This window comes from Melanotaenia boesemani, chromosome 4 (assembly GCF_017639745.1).
Source record: "Melanotaenia boesemani isolate fMelBoe1 chromosome 4, fMelBoe1.pri, whole genome shotgun sequence".
Taxonomy (NCBI): Eukaryota; Metazoa; Chordata; class Actinopteri; order Atheriniformes; family Melanotaeniidae; genus Melanotaenia; species Melanotaenia boesemani.
In genome coordinates this window covers 10,696,050-10,715,048 of record NC_055685.1, presented here as the reverse complement: position 1 = coordinate 10,715,048, position 18,999 = coordinate 10,696,050, and the positions used below count along the sequence as shown (strand labels likewise).

The window sequence follows — 18,999 nt, the reverse complement described above, 5'->3', positions numbered from 1 at the left end:
AGGTATGTTTTGTAAGTCGCAGTTAATGGGCATAACTATAGTCTTAGACCAGTTAATAGAATAGATATTGATGAGAATGTGTTAATGAGTGTGATTGTCTGGGGAAGAGATGTTGATGAGTTCTGGAGGAAAAGTAATACATCATCAGCATAAAGACTTATATTATGCTCTATGTTTGATGTGAGGATTCCTTTAATTTTTTTTTTTTTTTATTTTGTCTTATGGCAGCTGCTAAGGGTTCAATAAAAATAGCAAAAAAAAAAGTGATGGAGAAAGTGGGCAGCCCTGCCTGGTGCCTCTCTACAAAAAGAAGCTTGGAGAAGTTTGATTATTTGTCTTCACACATGCATTTGGGTTGTTATATAATATTTTTATCCAGTGTATGAAAGATGACACAAACCCAAATCTGTTCAATGTTGCAAATGAAAATTTCCAGTTTACTCTGTCAAATGCTTTTTTTGTGTCTAAGGAAATGACTGTGCATTTAAAGTAGTGTAATATTAGCTAAGTTCATATTTGTAGGTATTTTTTTGTTTTCCCTTATTTCTAATATCATTTTGTAGAAAGTGGATGCCAGTGCTGTCCAGAATTCTGTGTAGAATTCTGCTTGATAACCATGTGGACCTGGGGCTTTATTGTTGGGCTTATGCTGGAGGACTTCATGGAGCTCATTGACTGAAATAGGGGATTCCAAGGCCATTTAATTTCATGATTTAATTTTGGAAGATTGATGTTACGAAGAAATTGGTTAATATTCTTATCTGTTGTTTGAGTTGTGATTTATATAATGTTTTAATGGAATTCTTTGAAAGTATTATTTATCTTGTCAAGCAAAGAAAAAAAAAATATATATATACATATATTAATATATATATATATAGCTCAGAGCTCAGTCTGTCCTCCTGATGACTACCTGGTGTCAGGAGGCTGAAAATAAAAACAGATAACTTGGATAATCAAATGAAAACTGACTAGTTCAGCTGAAGTGTGAAGTTAACAATGTGAAATTATAGAATTCAGGTGAAAATCTGATACTAAAGTACATGGATAAAAGTTATTGTGTGAAAGTGGTGTTTATATGTTATTTTTCATGTCCAGTCATATTTATGCTTCTGAAAACTACTTATATATGTGTTGTATTAGCTATAAATGTAGTTCTAAAGGTCATAATGCAGGTTTCAGCACATAGTTAAATCTTCTGTATTGGGACTACATTAAATCATATTACCCCTGTTTAATTAAATGCAAATAGTAATTAATGAAGTAGAAGTCACTAGAAGAAGTGAAAACCATCAAAGAACATTTAAACGTAGAAGAATGTAATGTTTTAACAATATATTTAAAGATAATATTATTAACATGTTATTGTAATTACTATAAGTACACAATATCATAATAAAGAGGCAAAGAACGCTGGTTGGATGGGCCCCGTGTGGAATTTTGCTTGGGGCCCCCAGAGACCCAAGAAACGCTTCTGCCCATATGAACATGTTTTTTTATGTCTTTTTAAAAGGACATTTCAGTCTAGAAAATTAAGAGAACTAATCAACCTTTTCAAACACTTATTTGGTGAGGAAAATTAAGGGGAAGAAGTCAACATGGTTCAACTGTGGATGTAGTCATACTATGGAAATATGTGTTTCTGATATTGTAACAGGATTTTCTTTTTTCCTTTGAGATTTTATGGTTATGTTACTCAAAAGATTGAAATAACATATGAACTGCTACAACAGCTTTAAAAACCTCAAATTCACAGCATTGAGAGGCAATTCACCCATCGATACCCTCCTCAATTTTTCACCTTTCTAACTGTGATCCTTTTGCCTGCGTTCCTGTCCCCATTGTTGAGCTTTAATCTGTTCATTCATCCATTCAAAACCTCGTCCCTCCACATGCGCAACCTTTTCTCTTCTGCTACTGTTTTTGTCAGACTAAGAAATAATGATTTATCCCCTCTCTCTCTGTGCAACTGCTTTTATACAGTATGTAGAGAGAAATATATAAGCTAGTGGTTGCCATGCCAACAATATCCACTGCATTCACCCCCTCATTTTCTGTGTGATGAACATGTGCAGTAGAGTAAGAAATAAAAGGGCTTGTGGTAAAAATAAATAAAGCCAAGTTAATAGTAATCACTGGAAACCTGATAAAAAAACTACTGAAATTTCTAAATATGTAAGGAATCAAATGGTGTTTATGCAGTTTTCTCACCAACACACACACATTTCTCTCATGTGTTGTTTTCCCTTGGGAGTGCTTCTACATGCCTGTTGGCATATTATCTCCACTTTCACTCCTGTCATTCTCAGTTTGCAACCCCTGTCAGCTGTAAATGAGGTAATTGTATGTTTAGCAAACTCTTCTTCTTCCTGCACACCCACACAGGTTGTGGCATTTCATAGCCTTCATTTCTCCCCTCCCTTCTTTATGCTGTTCTTTCTTCTTGCTGTAGTTGTTTTTTTTTCTTCTCCTTTGGTGTGTTCTTTGTCCACTGTATTTTATTGTGTGACAGTCTTTTATAGAAGATAGGAAGAAAAAGGCTTGCAGGCTTTTTGAGTGTGGTGTGCTTGTTGTAGGGACATTAAAGCAGCTGAACTTAAGTTCTTTGTTTATTTGTGTAAAGTGTAGCCTTGATTAAAACAAAAAGTTGGAGAATTTAGTTTCAAGTTTATAACAGTCTGTCTGAAAGGTTTTTTTTTTGTTTGTTTGTTTTGTTATTTTTTGTTTCTTTTCCACAGGTTAGTACAATTTCCTGAGGCCTGTGACACACTTTAGTCAAAAACCACAGGAACAGAGTATACAAAAGCTCCTTTTGTAACTCTCTCTTCATAGCAGTCTATTTTACTAGGAAGCATGATCTGCAGAACTCTACTTATCCACCCCCTTTTCAGTAGGGTCTGTCTCTTTTGAGATTGATTGTACAGCTTTCTGCTACCATGCAAAAGTAAATTAAAACAAATTTAACTCAATAACCCCTTAGGCACATTTTATCATATAGGGGGAATATCCAGTGAAATGGCTGAGAGCTCATGTTTGGACACAATGCAAGCCGAGCTCACACTACATCACACCAAAAACGTGGCTGTTTTATTCTTAAATACTCAAATGCACCTCATCATTGTCTCAGATAGTTGGATACTGATCCCCCTTTTGAAAAACACATTATTATTCCAGGTCTTGCACTACAGGTTGTTAAAAGACCAAACTGTAGTTAGCAGAGCTGAAATAGGCCAAGATGACAGCCACACAGCAGGTAATGGTTAAGTTAAAACTGTAATTCATCTAAGCTTAGCTGTAGCCTTAATTTGGTCCTGAAAAATCTAAATTTAGACTTATTTTAACTCAAGCAGCTGAGTCCCTTTATGAACTTATTTATATATCACATGAACATCCGTAGATATGTATGATGCACAAATACAGTCTATAAATTATGATAAATTCATTGGCAGAAACTTCACATCTAAAAGCTCCTTTTAATATAATATACTAGTACTATCATGAAAGAAGAAGTGGAGATTGTCAAGACTAATAACTACCTGTGTTGTATAAAAAAAGTACACTTCTTGTCTGTACCAAGATGTTGCATATTCTCTGTAAGTCTGTTGTGGCAAATGCATTCTGCTTTGCAGCCATCTGTTGGGGGCAGCAGCATCAGAGCCTCTGGCTCTGTGCTGGGGACAACTCTGCAGCTGCTGGAGCTGATTGTGCAGAGAACAATGCTGCAAAAGTTGCTGAACATGATGGACAACACTTTACCTCCTTTACACAACACAGGAAACAACATTTTGTTCAGTGAAACGAGGAAGTCATTCCTGCTAACAGCAATAGCCATGTGCAACAAGAACTTAAATAATGACTATTAAAGGCTTAATTTGGGGCAAAACCTACTCTTATAAATTACCCTATTATCCTACAGGTCTACTAATTTACCTCTGGGATTGATGGAGTATTTTTATATTCTATGTATTTTTTACATTTAAAATAATTCATTGTGTCATGTGGACTATAAAGGCTATATGTTGAAAGCAAGATGTCTGTGAGCAATCCTACTTTCGGCAACCAGACTTTACAACTCATCTACCTCTTTCAGAGACACAATTACACACTCGGTCTAATTCCATCTGTCACCTTTTGCACTCTGAATCCCATCACATTGCAGTTATGTATCTTTGCATACATTGCACATGCTGAATATATGTATATATAGGAAAAATATATATGTGTACATATAGTATAATCATCTTAATTATTATATTATTATTATTATTATTATTATTATTATTATTAGCATATACCATTACTGCTACCATTATATACTATTATTATCACACTGTGCCCTTACTATTATTATTGTCATCTCAGAAGTGCCCTCAAGTGTATTTATTCTATTTTTCTACTTTCAATATTTCATCTTATTGTGTTTTTGTGTATTTTGGGGTTTTTTGTGAACTATACCAGGCTGCTCTTAAAACTAAATTTACCCTTGGGGATGAAAACAGTTATCTATATATCTAATGGAAGCAGTTCAATCTAAAAAGGTAAAGAAATTGGTATAATTTTGCAGAGAGCAGAAACTGCAGCTTCAACAATTTAGTTTTGACAGCCTGTTCACCAGAATCAGTCATGATGCATAGTAGTTGTGTCTCCTGCAGCTAAAATGACTGATAACTGCTTTCATCCACTTTTTACTCAAAAATGTGCATAAAACATTAACATGTTACAAAAAAATGTCAGTTAAATTATGAGATGAAAGAGAGATGATATTGGATATCATGAGGAAATATTTTTCAAGCTCATATGTAATTGTGGCAAATCCAAAAACTGTTTCAGCATGTTAAATGTGTCATGAATTATAAACATGGAGCTACACAGGCTGTATGTTGGCAAGATACCTTGAATATTGTAACGGTGGTAGTTAATTACGTAAAAAGCTAAAAAAAAAAAAAAGAAAAAAGGAAGGATTGACAACACAGCCCTGACTCCTCACAGTTTTGGCTGACGAGTTCAGTGTAAAAAAAAGCTGAAAGTAAAATTTTTATTTAAAAAAAAAGTTATATTCAACACAAGTTTAGACAAGATGTTTATAGGTAATTTAGAGGTCTTACCAACCAAAAGTGGTCAATGGGTATCTTCAACTGTTTGGAGCAATAACCGTTTATTAAAGATAATTATAGACAATCTTTTCCACAGTGCTTAATTTTTTAATTAACTTAGGAAAATGTTAACTTTTGCATTGTTTTGGAGATAAACTGCATGATGTGACAGAAAGTTGAATAAATAAAGTAGCAAGCATGCTAACAAAGTGTTACTTTTAACTTAGCATTGTAGGACAAACTGTACAGTTGTATTAGCCAACCAGTATCAAAGTGACAGGAAACTAACATATGGAGTTCATACACAGTGGTTCATGCATTTGCTTGCTCATGAGGTAGAATGAGCTCAGTTTGTGCTACATTTGTGTTTGAAGTTTCATTCTGCCGCTGTAATTTCATGCACATATTCCATAAGACTAAATGGGGACATTGTTAAGATTAGCCTTTTGTGATGTTGTGTTTTGTGTAACATTTGATGTTTTGTTTCATCAAATGTTATTTAGTTTGCTGTTTGTTGTTCTGTCACATGTTGTATTTCTGTTTTGTTTGTTTTATGAAATGTGTTTCACTGTAGGTTTTCATCATAATGCTGTTTGAGATGTTATAGTAATAATTTATGACATTTTGTTTGGTGAAATGTTGGGGTATTTTCTTTTCTTTTGTGGTTGTTAGTTGTGCTGTTGTGTCTAATGTTATGCTTTGCTCCTTAGGGCCACAATGAGATCCTGCTGAAATGGAATCTGACTTGTGAGTCCTTTATAAATTCAGGAAAAAAAAAAATACTGATTCATAGAAAGACTTGGATGGAGAGCGGAGCAACAAGGAGTAATGAGAGATACATCCTCAAAATATGTGGCAAAATGGATAAATTGGGCTTCTGTTAATTTGGCATTACTTTAAAAAATATATGTAATCTTTTCTTCAGGGTGATTAATCCTGAAATATGGCAGGAGCGTCTCATTCAAAACAATATAAACAACATAGCATGTAATAAAAGAAATCACTGATAATTTTCCTACCTTGGCAGCCATGACCATTGAGGACCCTCCTCTAATGCCCAGAATAGGAATATGTGTCTGAGCTGAGATGAAGTCCAGGATCTGAGCGATGGCCTCCTGATCTGTGTCGTCACCAAACACTACGCCTTGCAAGGAGTTCCTGGTCATCTGTGTGCAGATCCGATTAATAATGCTCTTTGGGTCAGTCTCATTCATAGTGACTACCTCAACTTTGGGGGGATAAGGGATGTGGAGGAAGTCTTCTTTCTCAAGTCCAGCCCCCAAGGTTACTTCGCTAGAGTTGCCCACCAGGATCACAGCAATGCTGAGTGAGCTGATCAATTTAGGACTGATAGGGGGTAGTACCGGTGAACCAGGAGAGTACTGAGGAGGGATGACGACACCCCTCTGGTTGCTGCCTCCTCTCTGGCCTCCCTGTCCCCCTGGGACACCTCCAGGCCCTGTTCCGGGACCTCCTACCCTTCTGGACTCGCAGGTGGGCAAGAGTAGTACAGAGAGGAGGAGCAGAGAGATGGAATAGGAGAGAAAGGGCAGGGTCAGCCGAGGCTGGGGATGATGGGATGTATGGTTTAGAGAAGGAAAAGGGTGAGAGGAGGAGGAGGGGGACACGAAGTGCTTGTCCTGAAGATGGGAGGGAGAGGGGTGGAGGCTGACAAGCATTGTGGAGGAATGTAAATGCCAACCCTGGACAGAAAGAAAAGAGAGAGAGGAAGACATAATAAATGCAACACATCTGTAAATTCAAGTCCACTTTGAATGAGTTTAAAATAAAAAGAAACATTACTCCACAAAAATAATAAAACTAAACATTTAGACCATTCACAGGTGCAGTAAACAACAACTGTGCATGTGAAGGCAGTTTGCATAGTCAGCACGTAAGATGAGGAAAATATGGGCTAATGTAGTGACCTGAGTATCCCTGACAGCTGACGGTAACTGAGCATTTCAAAAGCAGCTAAACTTGCAGGTTGTTGCAAGTCAGCAGCAGTTTTAGGCAAGACAAACCATTAACGGACAAAATTTTGAGGATGTGCTGGTACAAGATTGGAAGGTAATGATGGCCAGGCAAAACTACCAGGCACACCTCCAGAGATACCGAGTCCATGCCTCTTAAGTAGGAGCAGTTTTTACAGGAAGCTTAAGACAGTTTGCTAGGCAGAGGTAATAAATGTGATAAGTAAAAAAAAAAAAAAAAATTCTTCTGAGTTAAATTCCTTAAGAAAATCCTGGTAAGTCAAAGTACCTGAAGCAAAATAAATACGGTTAAAGAAAAAGAATTAAAGTCCTGTTTTGGCTAATCTGTCTAATATAAAAAAAATTACACCAATTTTGGATAATTTGAATAACTATAATTATTTAACCGCATAAGTCAACCCGATATCATGGCAGAACCTTAATGTTGCTGTATTAGTACTGATCACTAAATGCAGTAAATTACTTTTCCTTACTCTGTGAGCAGATCAGTGTGCTTCATCTTTTTAAATTTTCCAACACTATGACATCCACTTTCTTGCTAGTATCCATTTAAAAAATGCTTAGGGCAAAAAGGGACTGCGGAAAGTGCTAACCCAAGGACTTCTATGCAAGAAATTGCTCATTTGAGACTTGCTTTGTACTTCATTCTTAGTTTTAACACTTTTCTACTTTGCCTCTCCATGCGATTACTTTTTTTTAATCTGCAGTACTCTCAGCCATAAATGATTTGGGGTTAAAAGAAAATGGTTACAATCACAATTCATACATATGGATATAATTAGATGTTACTAAACCAGACCAACAAGTCCTGCAATCAAAACAAGTCTTGAACGCTGTCCATAATGGCATCTGGTGAAATGTCATGTGTCATATTATCAGTCTGTTGAAACACCACAGAACCAAAGCTCGCATTCATGGATTTAAACTTAATCTTTTTTTGGGGAAAAGGGAACAAAATTCCTTTTCAGGTTGCCATCCCCACCAACTTCCTCCAACCTCATGGTAATAGTGCGTTTCAGTTGTCTCGAAATTTTGAACGGTTGAGAGGTGACATCATTAACAGGCAGTTGGCGTTCCAGCTGCACCAAATCAAAGAAATGGACACCTCCAACCTATTTGTGAGCATCTACAAATCCTGTATAAAACCAGAAAATCACAAACCCACTGTACAAATGTGCACCATGAGAACACCAGCTAGTTTTGGTGATAATGATTAATAAACCACACATATTCTAGTAATTTTTTGCAAACAAGCCTGCTGTAACAACATAATTTCTGATAAAACTTGTTGCACTTTACACTAGAAACTTAACAGACACAAAACATATTATAAAGAATTTTAATAAAGACAACAATAGACTACAAGTAGTACAGACATCTTTAAATCTGGAATCTCTGGGTCCTCTGTAACTTATGAGTTTGCAATTTGGAAAGAAATGACAAGATCACTTTGTCATTTCTGAAAACATGGAATGGAAAAAAGGAATTCTGAGTTCAGAGGAAAACTGGAACAAAGGACTGTGATAACAAAAGACACATACTGGGCTTTAGCAGTTAGCATCAGACACCGTCACACACTAATACATCCACACAATCACGCCAACACAGATGATTGTTTGGCTATATTGTACATTTACTAGCATTTGTACAGTGTAGTAGAATTAAACAGTAGTATTTATTACCAAAATATAACTGACTGATAATCATTGTGCCTTACTTTAATAAATTGATTGTTTTATTTTCAAACGTCAGGTTGTGATTGTTGTGTATGTGTATTGTGATAACTGCTGGTTGCGAACGTCAGTGCTCAGATTCATAGCCTACATTATCTGCAGTGTGTGTGTCATATCTATCCAAGACCGATACAGAGACGGACCCTCAAGACTGCAGTGTTTGCCATACATTGACTCGTTGACTTTACTGTTAGCCTCATGCCTTCAAAATGCAGAGAATTAAAGGTTTTCATGGACAAAGTCAAAATTTCTCATCTGAATCAACATTGCTGTCTTCAGAAGGGCAGCAGTGGTAGGCTACTCTGCTGTTAGACATCTGCTCTGCACATGAATGCAGGGTCTGTTGTGGAGTCTTTAGATTTTACAAGCTGAATAGACATTTCAATAAGACGTTTACAAAAGGGGCGCACTTGAAAACCAACTGCACGCATGAAAATGGAGTATGCTAATGGTAAACAACATGTACATGTACGTGATTTGAATGATCTATTACATGCAGGTGAAGAGAAACATTGTTTGGAGGCATTTCTGCAATGTGCGGGAATAACACAGTATAACACAAGCAGAGAATCACCCTCGTGACAGCCCATCAGTCTCCTGTGTACACATGTAGCCCTATGTCCTCATGGCAGGGAACAGCGCGCTCTCAATTCTGTCACTGTTCGCTCGGCTGAACAGTTCTTGCTCGCTCAAATTTTGACACTTCTAAAGTGGAGACTGTGGTTGACGTGTCTTATCCTCTGATTGGTTGATTTCCTGCCAACAACAGAACTAATGTTGTTTCCATAGTGTTGCCTACACATAAATTAAAGCTGATCATATGTGTAAAGGGTGAGTCCGCAGCATTCTTGGGAACCTAGACCACATAAGACCAGCCCTTATAAAGTAAGGGCCCCATATTGGCCCCATGACAGGGAGGCAATGCAATTAGCACAGAGGGAGGTGAAACAATGCCTGAAGGTGGCGAGGAACACCTACAGAAGGAAGGTGGAGGATAAACTAAGTGAGAGACGTATGAAGGAGGTCTGGGATGGTGTCAACACCATCACAGGCTTCAGATCAAAGGCCATAACAGCGGGGGGGACAGTGGAAGAAGCAAACAGGCTAAACATCTTCTTTAACTGCTTTGACCAGCTCATGTTCCCCCCTCCCCCACTGCAGTACACAACCTCCCTGACTTCATCCCCTGTGCAGCCCCCCTGCCAACGTTTACCCCTCCCCCCATCTCAACACCCTCCACACATAACAGCAGAACAGGTGAGGGGAGAACTGAGGAAGCTCCATCCATGGAAAGCAGCAGGCCCTGACGGAGTGCCTCCTCGTCTGCTTAGGACCTGCGCTGCTGAACTGGGGGAACCACTCCAGCATGTCTTCAACCACAGTCTACAGCTGGGGAAAGTGCCTACCCTGTGGAAAACATCCTGTATTGTTCCAGTTCCAAAGAAAAACCATCCTGGTGAGCTGAACAATTACAGACCGGTGGCACTTACATCCCAGGTGATGAAGACGATGGAGTGGCTCATCCTTAATCTCCTCAAGCCCCAAGTGCAACAGGCCCAGGACCCCCTACAGTTTGCCTATCGCGCAGGTGTGGGTGTGGAGGATGCTATTCTCTATTCTCTACCTCCTACACCATGTCCAAGTTCATCTGGATAAGGGGTGGGGCACAGTGAGGATTCTCTTCTTGGATTTTTCAAGTGCCTTCAACATAATCCAGCCCCTGATGCTTCTGGACAAACTGAGGGAGATGCAGGTGGACCCCTGCTTGGTGTCCTGGATTGGTAACTACCTCACAGAGAGATCGCAGTACGTCAGGCTAGAGGACATCACATCTGGCACTGTTATTAGCAGCACAGGAGCACCCCATGGGACTGTGCTGGCCCCCCTCCTCTTCACACTCTACACCTCAGACTTCTGTTACAACTCAGAGCTGTGTCACATCCAGAAGTTTGCAGATGACACAGCCATCATGGGGTGTATCAGGGATGATGGAGAGGACGAGTACAGGAATCTGGTCAGTGACTTTGTCACCTGGAGTCAGATGAACCATCTCCAGTTTAACACCTCAAAGACTAAGGAGCTGGTTATTGACTTCAGGAAGTCCAGCCCACAACCATGTCCAGTGACCATCAGGGACGACAAGGTGGAGATTGTAGACAACTACAGGTACCTCGGGTTGTGGCTGGATAACAAGCTGGACTGGACATGCTGTACAGATCACCTGTACAAGAAGGGCCAAAGCCGTCTGTACTTCCTGCAAAGACTGAGATCTTTTAACATCTGCAGGAAACTCCTGTGGATGTTCTATCAGTCTATGGTGGCTAGTACACTTTTTTATGCTGTTGTCTGCTGGGGGGTAACATGACAAAAAGGTGTGCTAACAGGCTGGAAAAACTCATCAGGCGGGCGGGCTCTGTGGTTGGCATGAAGCTGGCCTCCCTGGTGACAGTGGCAGAGAGGAGAACACTAAAAAAACTACTGGCTATTGTGAATGATGCCAGTCACTCTCTGCACACTGTCATCAGTGCACAGAGAAGCCTGACCAGTAACAGGCTGCTCCTCCCCAAGAGTAGGACCAACCGGCTAAGAGACTCCTTTGTCCCCCGAGCCATCAAACTGTACAACTCTGCATTAGGCAGGAGGGGGAGAAGGAGGGGGGAGAGGGAGGTGTGCAGTCCGCCTGATACAACACATGCACAATAACCCATACAAACAGTTGCAATAACTTATACTTGCAATAGTGAGCTGAATCTGTACCACCTCTACTGTGTGCAATGCTTGTTTATATTGTTTTATTTAACTTATCTTATTGTTATTATTGTTATATTTATTGCATTCTATTTGCCTCTATTTTACTTTGTACCTGTATATATTGTGTCATGTGCTTGTCCTGCTTTACTGTTGGTGTTGTATTGCTGCTGGTACCCAAATTTCCCTGAGGGCTCTCCGAAGGGATTAATAAAGCATTTCTATTCTATTCTATTCTATTGGCACTTTATTTTATAGCGTCCCCACAATTGGTCTACCATTTGGTGGATTATTGGTACCACCATGGCTACAAAATTTTGTAAGGTAAACACTGGACTATATATGTAAGGTAAGGTATAGTATAGGTATTAGTTCTACAATTTCTCCAGGGGTGCCCTGTAGGTAATGTTTTATATTCATAATTTTATTAAATATTAATAATCGAAAATGTGCACTGACATTGTCAATGCGCAGAATTGTGGGAGTAATTCACCATTTTGGGTGCACCCACAGTTTGCATTGGTTCAGCAGTGGCTCTTGTCTTTTTAATCTCCATCTTATTCAGAATTTCTGAGTATTTCGTCTTATTGCTCAGGATTTTTATTTTTAGTGTGTTTTAGACATATTTTAAGACTGTTCTCTAGTGATAAACTTTTCCATAGATTATTAATAATGACTAATAAATAGACTTGCTTATACTAAAACCCAACACGTCAATAACATGAAAACACTTTATTTTTCCACTTTATTGTTGTGAATAGGCAACAAAATTACATCATTAAACATACTTAGTCAAGGTTTAGTTCACAACTGTTAAAGGCTCAAATATATTCATTTTATAGAATATCACATGAGGGCCTCCTGACTTTAAACAACAGCCTCTAGATATGTCACCATCACAATATGGACGTGTAAACAAACAGCTTCTATACACTTTCTGCCACAAATTAGCTATGTCAGTAGTGTAAAGTTCATTATTTTAACAGTTTAATCTCAGAATTGTTCAAGCAAAGAAGCACTTTAGAACTTAAACACAGCCCATATACTATCTATTCGATGGCTTGATGGAATAGATCTTAATAATAAAATTCATTGTTGTTCAGGGTTCACAAATACGGATAAGCCAACTTCTTAATTGCAGAAGCAGCTGTGACCCATATAGTTAGGTACAAAACCATACACCGAAAGACATCTTCCCTCAAAGAGCATTAAGTGACAATGCCAGAACCATTATGCTGTGTAGTAACTCCCTCAGAGGAACCCTGTGGCAAACATCAGAGTCAGAGCATCAACAATATAGTGAGTCTTGTGTATGAGTTTATTTATGTGGATTTTGAGGGAGTCAGGATAACACTGGGTGGATTGTGACAGATTGACAGCCTCAGAGCGTCATCCACTCACTGCCAAGCTAAGTGACCATTAGACACTCCAACAGAGCTGCACTGAGTTTCTGTCTCGTCTTTGTCTCTCCCTCTCTCTAACTTTCACACTACTTTCTCTGCTTTTCTCCACTTTGTCCTCCAAAACAGCTTTTTTACAGTCAGAAGAAAAAACAAATCACGCTGTAGAAATTGAAATTGTTTTCAAGATATTAATACAAAGCAGATACTAAAGTTTTTAAAAAAAAGTACAACAAATTTATAAAATACACTCATACAAAACTGGAATTATTAAAGTCACGTAAACAATTTATATAAAAAATAAATAAATCAAAACATATGCACATATACTACCTCTCATTTAGATCAGAACAAAGGTTTTAAGGTTGCAGGTCCTAATGATTTCATCCTCCTTAGCGAACGACAAATTGTCACAATAAATATCTGTTGTGAAAGATTGTCTTCTTTATTAAAAAAAAAAGATGTTGTGTCAACATAAAAAAAAAACTTCTGGATGCCAGAGTTTGACTAGGATTTCAAAATGGTATAAAGTCTCAGATTGACTTTAATAATTCCACATCAATGAAAATCGGACATCAAACAGCTACTAAAGAGCTGAAAGTGAACATTTAAGGAATAGCAGGATCTGCAGGTTCAGTAAGTCAAAACATATCTGTCTGAAAATATAAACCTACACATGTTTCACCTGTACTGGAGACATGCCAGCATCCATTGCTGTCCTATAACATCAGATTCATCAATGACAACACTGCTTTCTCACAGTGGCAGCAGACCTGCTGGGTACCAGCAAGAACATCTTTTCAGAAAATTATCCACCCAACTGTGAAGCTTGGTGGTGGAAATATCATCATTTTGATTACTTCACTGTTTGTGAAATTGTAACTGGCAATCACTGATTTAACCATAACTTCTTTATTTCATCAGTAAGTGTTTGAAGATTGTATGAGACCACCTCTCTGACAGTTAAAATTCAAATTGAAGAAGTGCCTCCAACAGAACATGATCGTCAGCATAGAAGGGGATAAATCTGCAAAAATAAAGAAACTTTTTAAACGCTCACATATCCTGCAAATGAGTTACCTTGGCAAGGGTTATTCAGGAAGCATATTACCCTTTTTGCAAAATACAAAGAAGTTTTTTTCTGGCAAAGGGGGTGATGCTATAGCAGCTTCTGAGGCATAAAGTATACCTACTTTTTTCTATTGAGGAATGTTACTATTTATATTCATGTTCATTGTGGTGCTGTGCAAGCACATCATGTTTATACAAAGATGTCAACAAAGAAGAAAATCTAAGGAAATAATAATTTCCATCAAATTACCTTCCTTTGCTGGTCCTTAAAATCAACTGCTGACCAGTTTGCTGGTATCTATAGCCTTTCTATACTAGCATATAGGATCAGCGAAGAAGAGAGTGACAGGGAGATGATGGAGGACGAACATGAGAGAAAAGAGGTGAAAGATGTAAGGCAGAGGGAGACTACAGATAGAAAACAAAACAAACAAAAAAAAAAACAATTAGGCACCACCTGATGTAAAAAGTTAGCAGAGGGTATATAGAGTTTGTCAAAAACAAGCATGGAGGAACATAATAACGGAAGGGTAAAAAAAAGGGGCAGAATCAAAGGACTTTTTCTCACGTGCCTTGCACAACATATTTGCTAATCTTTTATTTACAGTTTCAGTCACCAAAATACAAAAGCCATAGAAAAACATAACAGAGACAAAAAAGCAAACAAAATCTGGGAAACAGTGCAAGTAAAGAGACAAGAGGCCGAACAGTGTGGAGGAAACCCAACACTGTCTAAAAGGTCTAATTATCAGCGGTTTGTCAGGCTTAATAGCAGGTGTACAAGCTAATTGTAAATGAGCTGAATTCTCCATGAGGACGACAAAGCCGAGAAAAAGAGTGAAGGAGGAAGCGAGTGGGAGGAAGGCAGCAGAGAGAAGAGAAGAGGAGAGAGATGAAGAGTGGGGAGAGGAAAGAATAAATAGAGACATACACAAAAGAGATGGAGGTGGAGGAAGGAACTGCAATAAGAAACCCACAGGAGGGAGGGAGAGAGTGGAGAAAGGAGGTGTGGAGTAGAAACGCTGCTGAAGTTGAAAAGATGAAAGAAGACATGATTAGCATGAAAGGATAAAAGAAGCGCTAAGGTTTGGGAGGAGGTTAAAAAGGAGGAAAACCAGGGAAGAAAAAAGAAGGGATCGATCCTCAGAATTGCTGGATAAGAAAGAGCTGATGAATCCACTCAGCGAGGGCAGTAGAGGGAAAGAATTAGAAAAAAATCTTTTAAAATCACGCAAGAAGTGTGACAGTAGGAGGGAGAGCAGAGAAAGACTCATCCAGATATGTGTTTCTGTTTAACAGCAGTGCTCGGTTTCCATGGTAACACCTCAAGTATGCCTTCACATAGCATCCTGATGGACAGGAAAATACACACAACTCACACCATACAATTCATGCAGTTCACTACATGCTCCCTACTAATAACACACAATTTACTTTAATCTATGTCTGCACATCGAGGTGTCGACTCTCACTGAGAAAAAGAAAGGCATAAACTAATTGCCACACGGCCTTCACACAATCATGTGTATGCACGGCCATGCACGCACATACGAGAGAAGTTAATGCACTCCTGTAGATAGAGATCTTGTGCTCCGTCTTTTAGTGTGCCTCACATTAAAAATGAATCTCCAAAACAGCTACAGGCAAATAAACAGAAATAACAGAATAGAGAAAGCAACTAGTCAGCAAACTGAGCAGGAGCTGCTGATCAGACCTTATACAACATCTCCACTGTCACTGACAAGCCCCCTGTTTATGACAGTTAAATTGAAGCTGTCGAGAACAAATTGTTTATACTCACCCACTGAATTCAAGTTATTGTATGAATGTGTGCACTCTTGTGTGACTATTACTGCACTTAAACAGCAATTACCACAATATGCAGCACAGTGAGAACATGGATTAGTGGCAATAAGTGACAACACAACTGCATGTCTTGCATTCAGTAATTCACAACAGGTATGACCAGCCATCTAACATGTAATGAAACTCCTGACACAGTTTTTCATACTTTCAGATACCTGATCCCTCTTATAGATACAGATAGGGGAGAAATTTCTGTGTTGCAGTACTCCATTAGACATAAATTGGTAATAACTGTGATATTAATCATTATAATAAAATACAAACGGAAGTAGAACAATAGGAAATTAAACAAGGTTGTTTTATATAAACTATGAAAAAGTGTGTACATAATAAGTATTTTGTGTTATAAATTAATGAATTATTGCATATAAACTTAGTATGCAATCTAAGGATATTTGTGTTTGGTTAATTATTTCCCTCCTTTATTAAAACCAACTGGTGTTTTATTATACATTGTTGGAAAGCCTGATTAGTCACCTTTCCAACAAGGTATAACGTGCAAGGATTGCGTTTCTATGGGATGAGCAATACAGCTAAATGTATAGTAGTGCCCCCCCAAAAATATGCCAGGTTTTGTTGGTATTCACTTTTGTTTTGAGATTCAAGCATTCCCAGGCGTGTGCCAATCCCAGATTTGTGGTTGGCCCCTGACTGGCACCTAATTGATAGACAGACATTTAAGACATACATGATTACATAATGTCAGACAGTGGTGGGGATGTAACAAAAGTAGGTTGAAATCCAAAATTATTGTATGACATTGTAACAGTTGTAATTATGGAATGGCCCTTTAAGACTACTTTTAATTGTCTACTAATGATGACGTCAGCAAGATGCTTCGAGAAGAGAAGAGATCGTCTTGCGCATTCTTGGACTGCAGACGGACATTTTGGGAGCTCAGCTCTTATTCATTTCTTTTTCCCCCTTCGTTGTGACGGACGTGTTGTGTCGCACTGTTTAATTTATGTATATTAAGACAGTAGCCATCCAACCGGGCGTTATATGGTTGATGAATGTCCTTTTATTAAAGAGCATGCGCTGTGGAATCTTCAGTACCAGTGTCGCTGTGAGTTTTTCAACCTTGTGGCAGCTTTATCCGGCTAACTGAACTAATTCCCCTTACCACAACACGCTTCCCCGTTACAACATGCTCACGTAACAGTTTGCAAGTGTCATCTATACCAATTTCATCAATATTTTGTTTCATTATTAAAGCAGATTGATTTTGAAAAAAAATCCTGATAAAAATCTCATAAGAATTTAATAAAAGCTGCATTTGCAGCATTAATAAAAGATTAACTACACTAACGAAAATATACATTAAACAATTTGGCTCTTTTAGCTACATTTGCGTGGGTTGGATTGACATGATGTATTTATTAATGAAGGTTGGGTTTGGTTCCATTTAATTGGGCTGGTTGAACTAACTTTACACTGATACAAGTGACACCATGACATGAAGCTGCCCTCTCCAATGAAAATCTAATGAGATCAACTTTATTCATTAGTTTAAGTTGTGCTCATGTAGAATTAGTTTAACTAACTCAATTTAATTTAACCCAGCTTCACTATGATGTTCATCCAAAACACATATATTAATGTTAACTCTGCTTGGTTGCATAGCTTTCTTTTCAATGTTCTTTTTCTTATGTTTACTCAACAAGTTATATTTTTTAGTGTAATTGCTCTGTTGTAGAATGAGCAAGTCTCAGAGGGAGGAGTTTTACAGTTTGATGGCTACAGGGAGAAGTCATTTTCCATGGCAAAAAAAAAAAAAGCATCCTCTGTCACCACTGTCACTGAGTACAACTCAGCCCACGGTATACTACTCTTGCAGTTTGTTGGACTTCACTTCCTCACTCTGCTTCCCCCAGCATGTCACAGAGAATAGGGCTGGACACAACAGACTAACAAAATATCCTGAACATTGTCCAATAGATACAGAGAAAACAGAAAGGCCTCTGTTTGTCTGGTCTTTTTTTCCATCTGCCCTGCTCTCAATTTCTTCATTTAATCATTTTCATACAGGCATTAATAAAGTTTTTTTTTTTTCTTAATTTATGCAATAGAGCCGCCTGATGTTTTTGAATGCACCTTAGAAACCATGACTTGACCCTCATATTGCTCGCTTCCAGGTTAAATGTGTGCAGATCTAGTTGAGCAGGATGATAATGCTGAACTCAGGATGGGGTCCATGAGTGCCCTGACCATGAGTTGAAGCTGGTCCAGGCCAGGTCTCATAATGTGTAAAAATCATTGAGTGGAGTCTAATCAGGTCACTCCAAACAAGGTCAACAGTGAGGGACACTCAATTTATTAAGATGACACTTTGAAAATAAATGTGCATAAAAATTCTATGTAAACATGTTTGACTAAAATCACATGAAATCAAAGCTTTCAACGGATGTTTTCTGAGTTATTCTGCTGGAGTTTCCTCTTTAGTCTCTTTCTGTATCTTTTGGCTCTCTAAACGTTTTCCTTAGTTTCTGGTAGTGTTTGAACCTCTCTCTTACTGCCAGCTTTAAAGGCTCTTTACTGTAATAAAATTTAGCTTTTTTTTATATTCACTTGGTTATTTTGACATTATGCACTCATCTCTTCTTCTTAAAGAATGTGATGTCCGGCTCCTCTGTGTCTAGGTGCTGTCCTTTGAGTGTCATGATGGCCTGACTTGCGGTGGTGGTGCCACTAGGGGACAAAAGGCCAGATGAAGCCTAGCTAGACATCTGTTTTCTGTTGTGGTGATACTATGTCATATAAAAAGCAGCATGATATATGACCTTGAGGAACACTCCGTTTAAATTTTAAAACATATATCACATTAAAAAACAAAACAAAAAAAAGAAAAAAACTTTTCCTGATGATATAGCTGCAGACCAGTGGAGGGAAACTCTGCGGACCTGCTGGTTTTAGATGTGTCCCCTGATTTGATTTAGGTGTGTTGGAGCAGGGAAACATTTAAAACCTGTAAGACTGCAACCCTCAAGGACCAAGGTTCTCCATCCCTGACTGAAGACAAGGGTTGTCCAAAGTCTGTCTTAGAAGACCACTTTCTTGCAGGTCTTGGATGTTTCCTGCTGCAAGACACCTGAAT

At 38.3% G+C, this 18,999-nt stretch overlaps 1 protein-coding gene across 1 annotated transcript in view; it reads right to left on the bottom strand.

The window, feature by feature from the left end:
• grin2bb (glutamate receptor, ionotropic, N-methyl D-aspartate 2B, genome duplicate b) overlaps positions 1-18,999 on the bottom strand; it is a 148,201-nt gene that overhangs the window by 103,828 nt on the left and 25,374 nt on the right. The window contains exon 3 of the mRNA XM_041984294.1: positions 6,113-6,796. Coding sequence (XP_041840228.1) covers positions 6,113-6,796 — 684 coding nt within the window. The remainder of the gene's footprint in view (positions 1-6,112; positions 6,797-18,999) is intronic.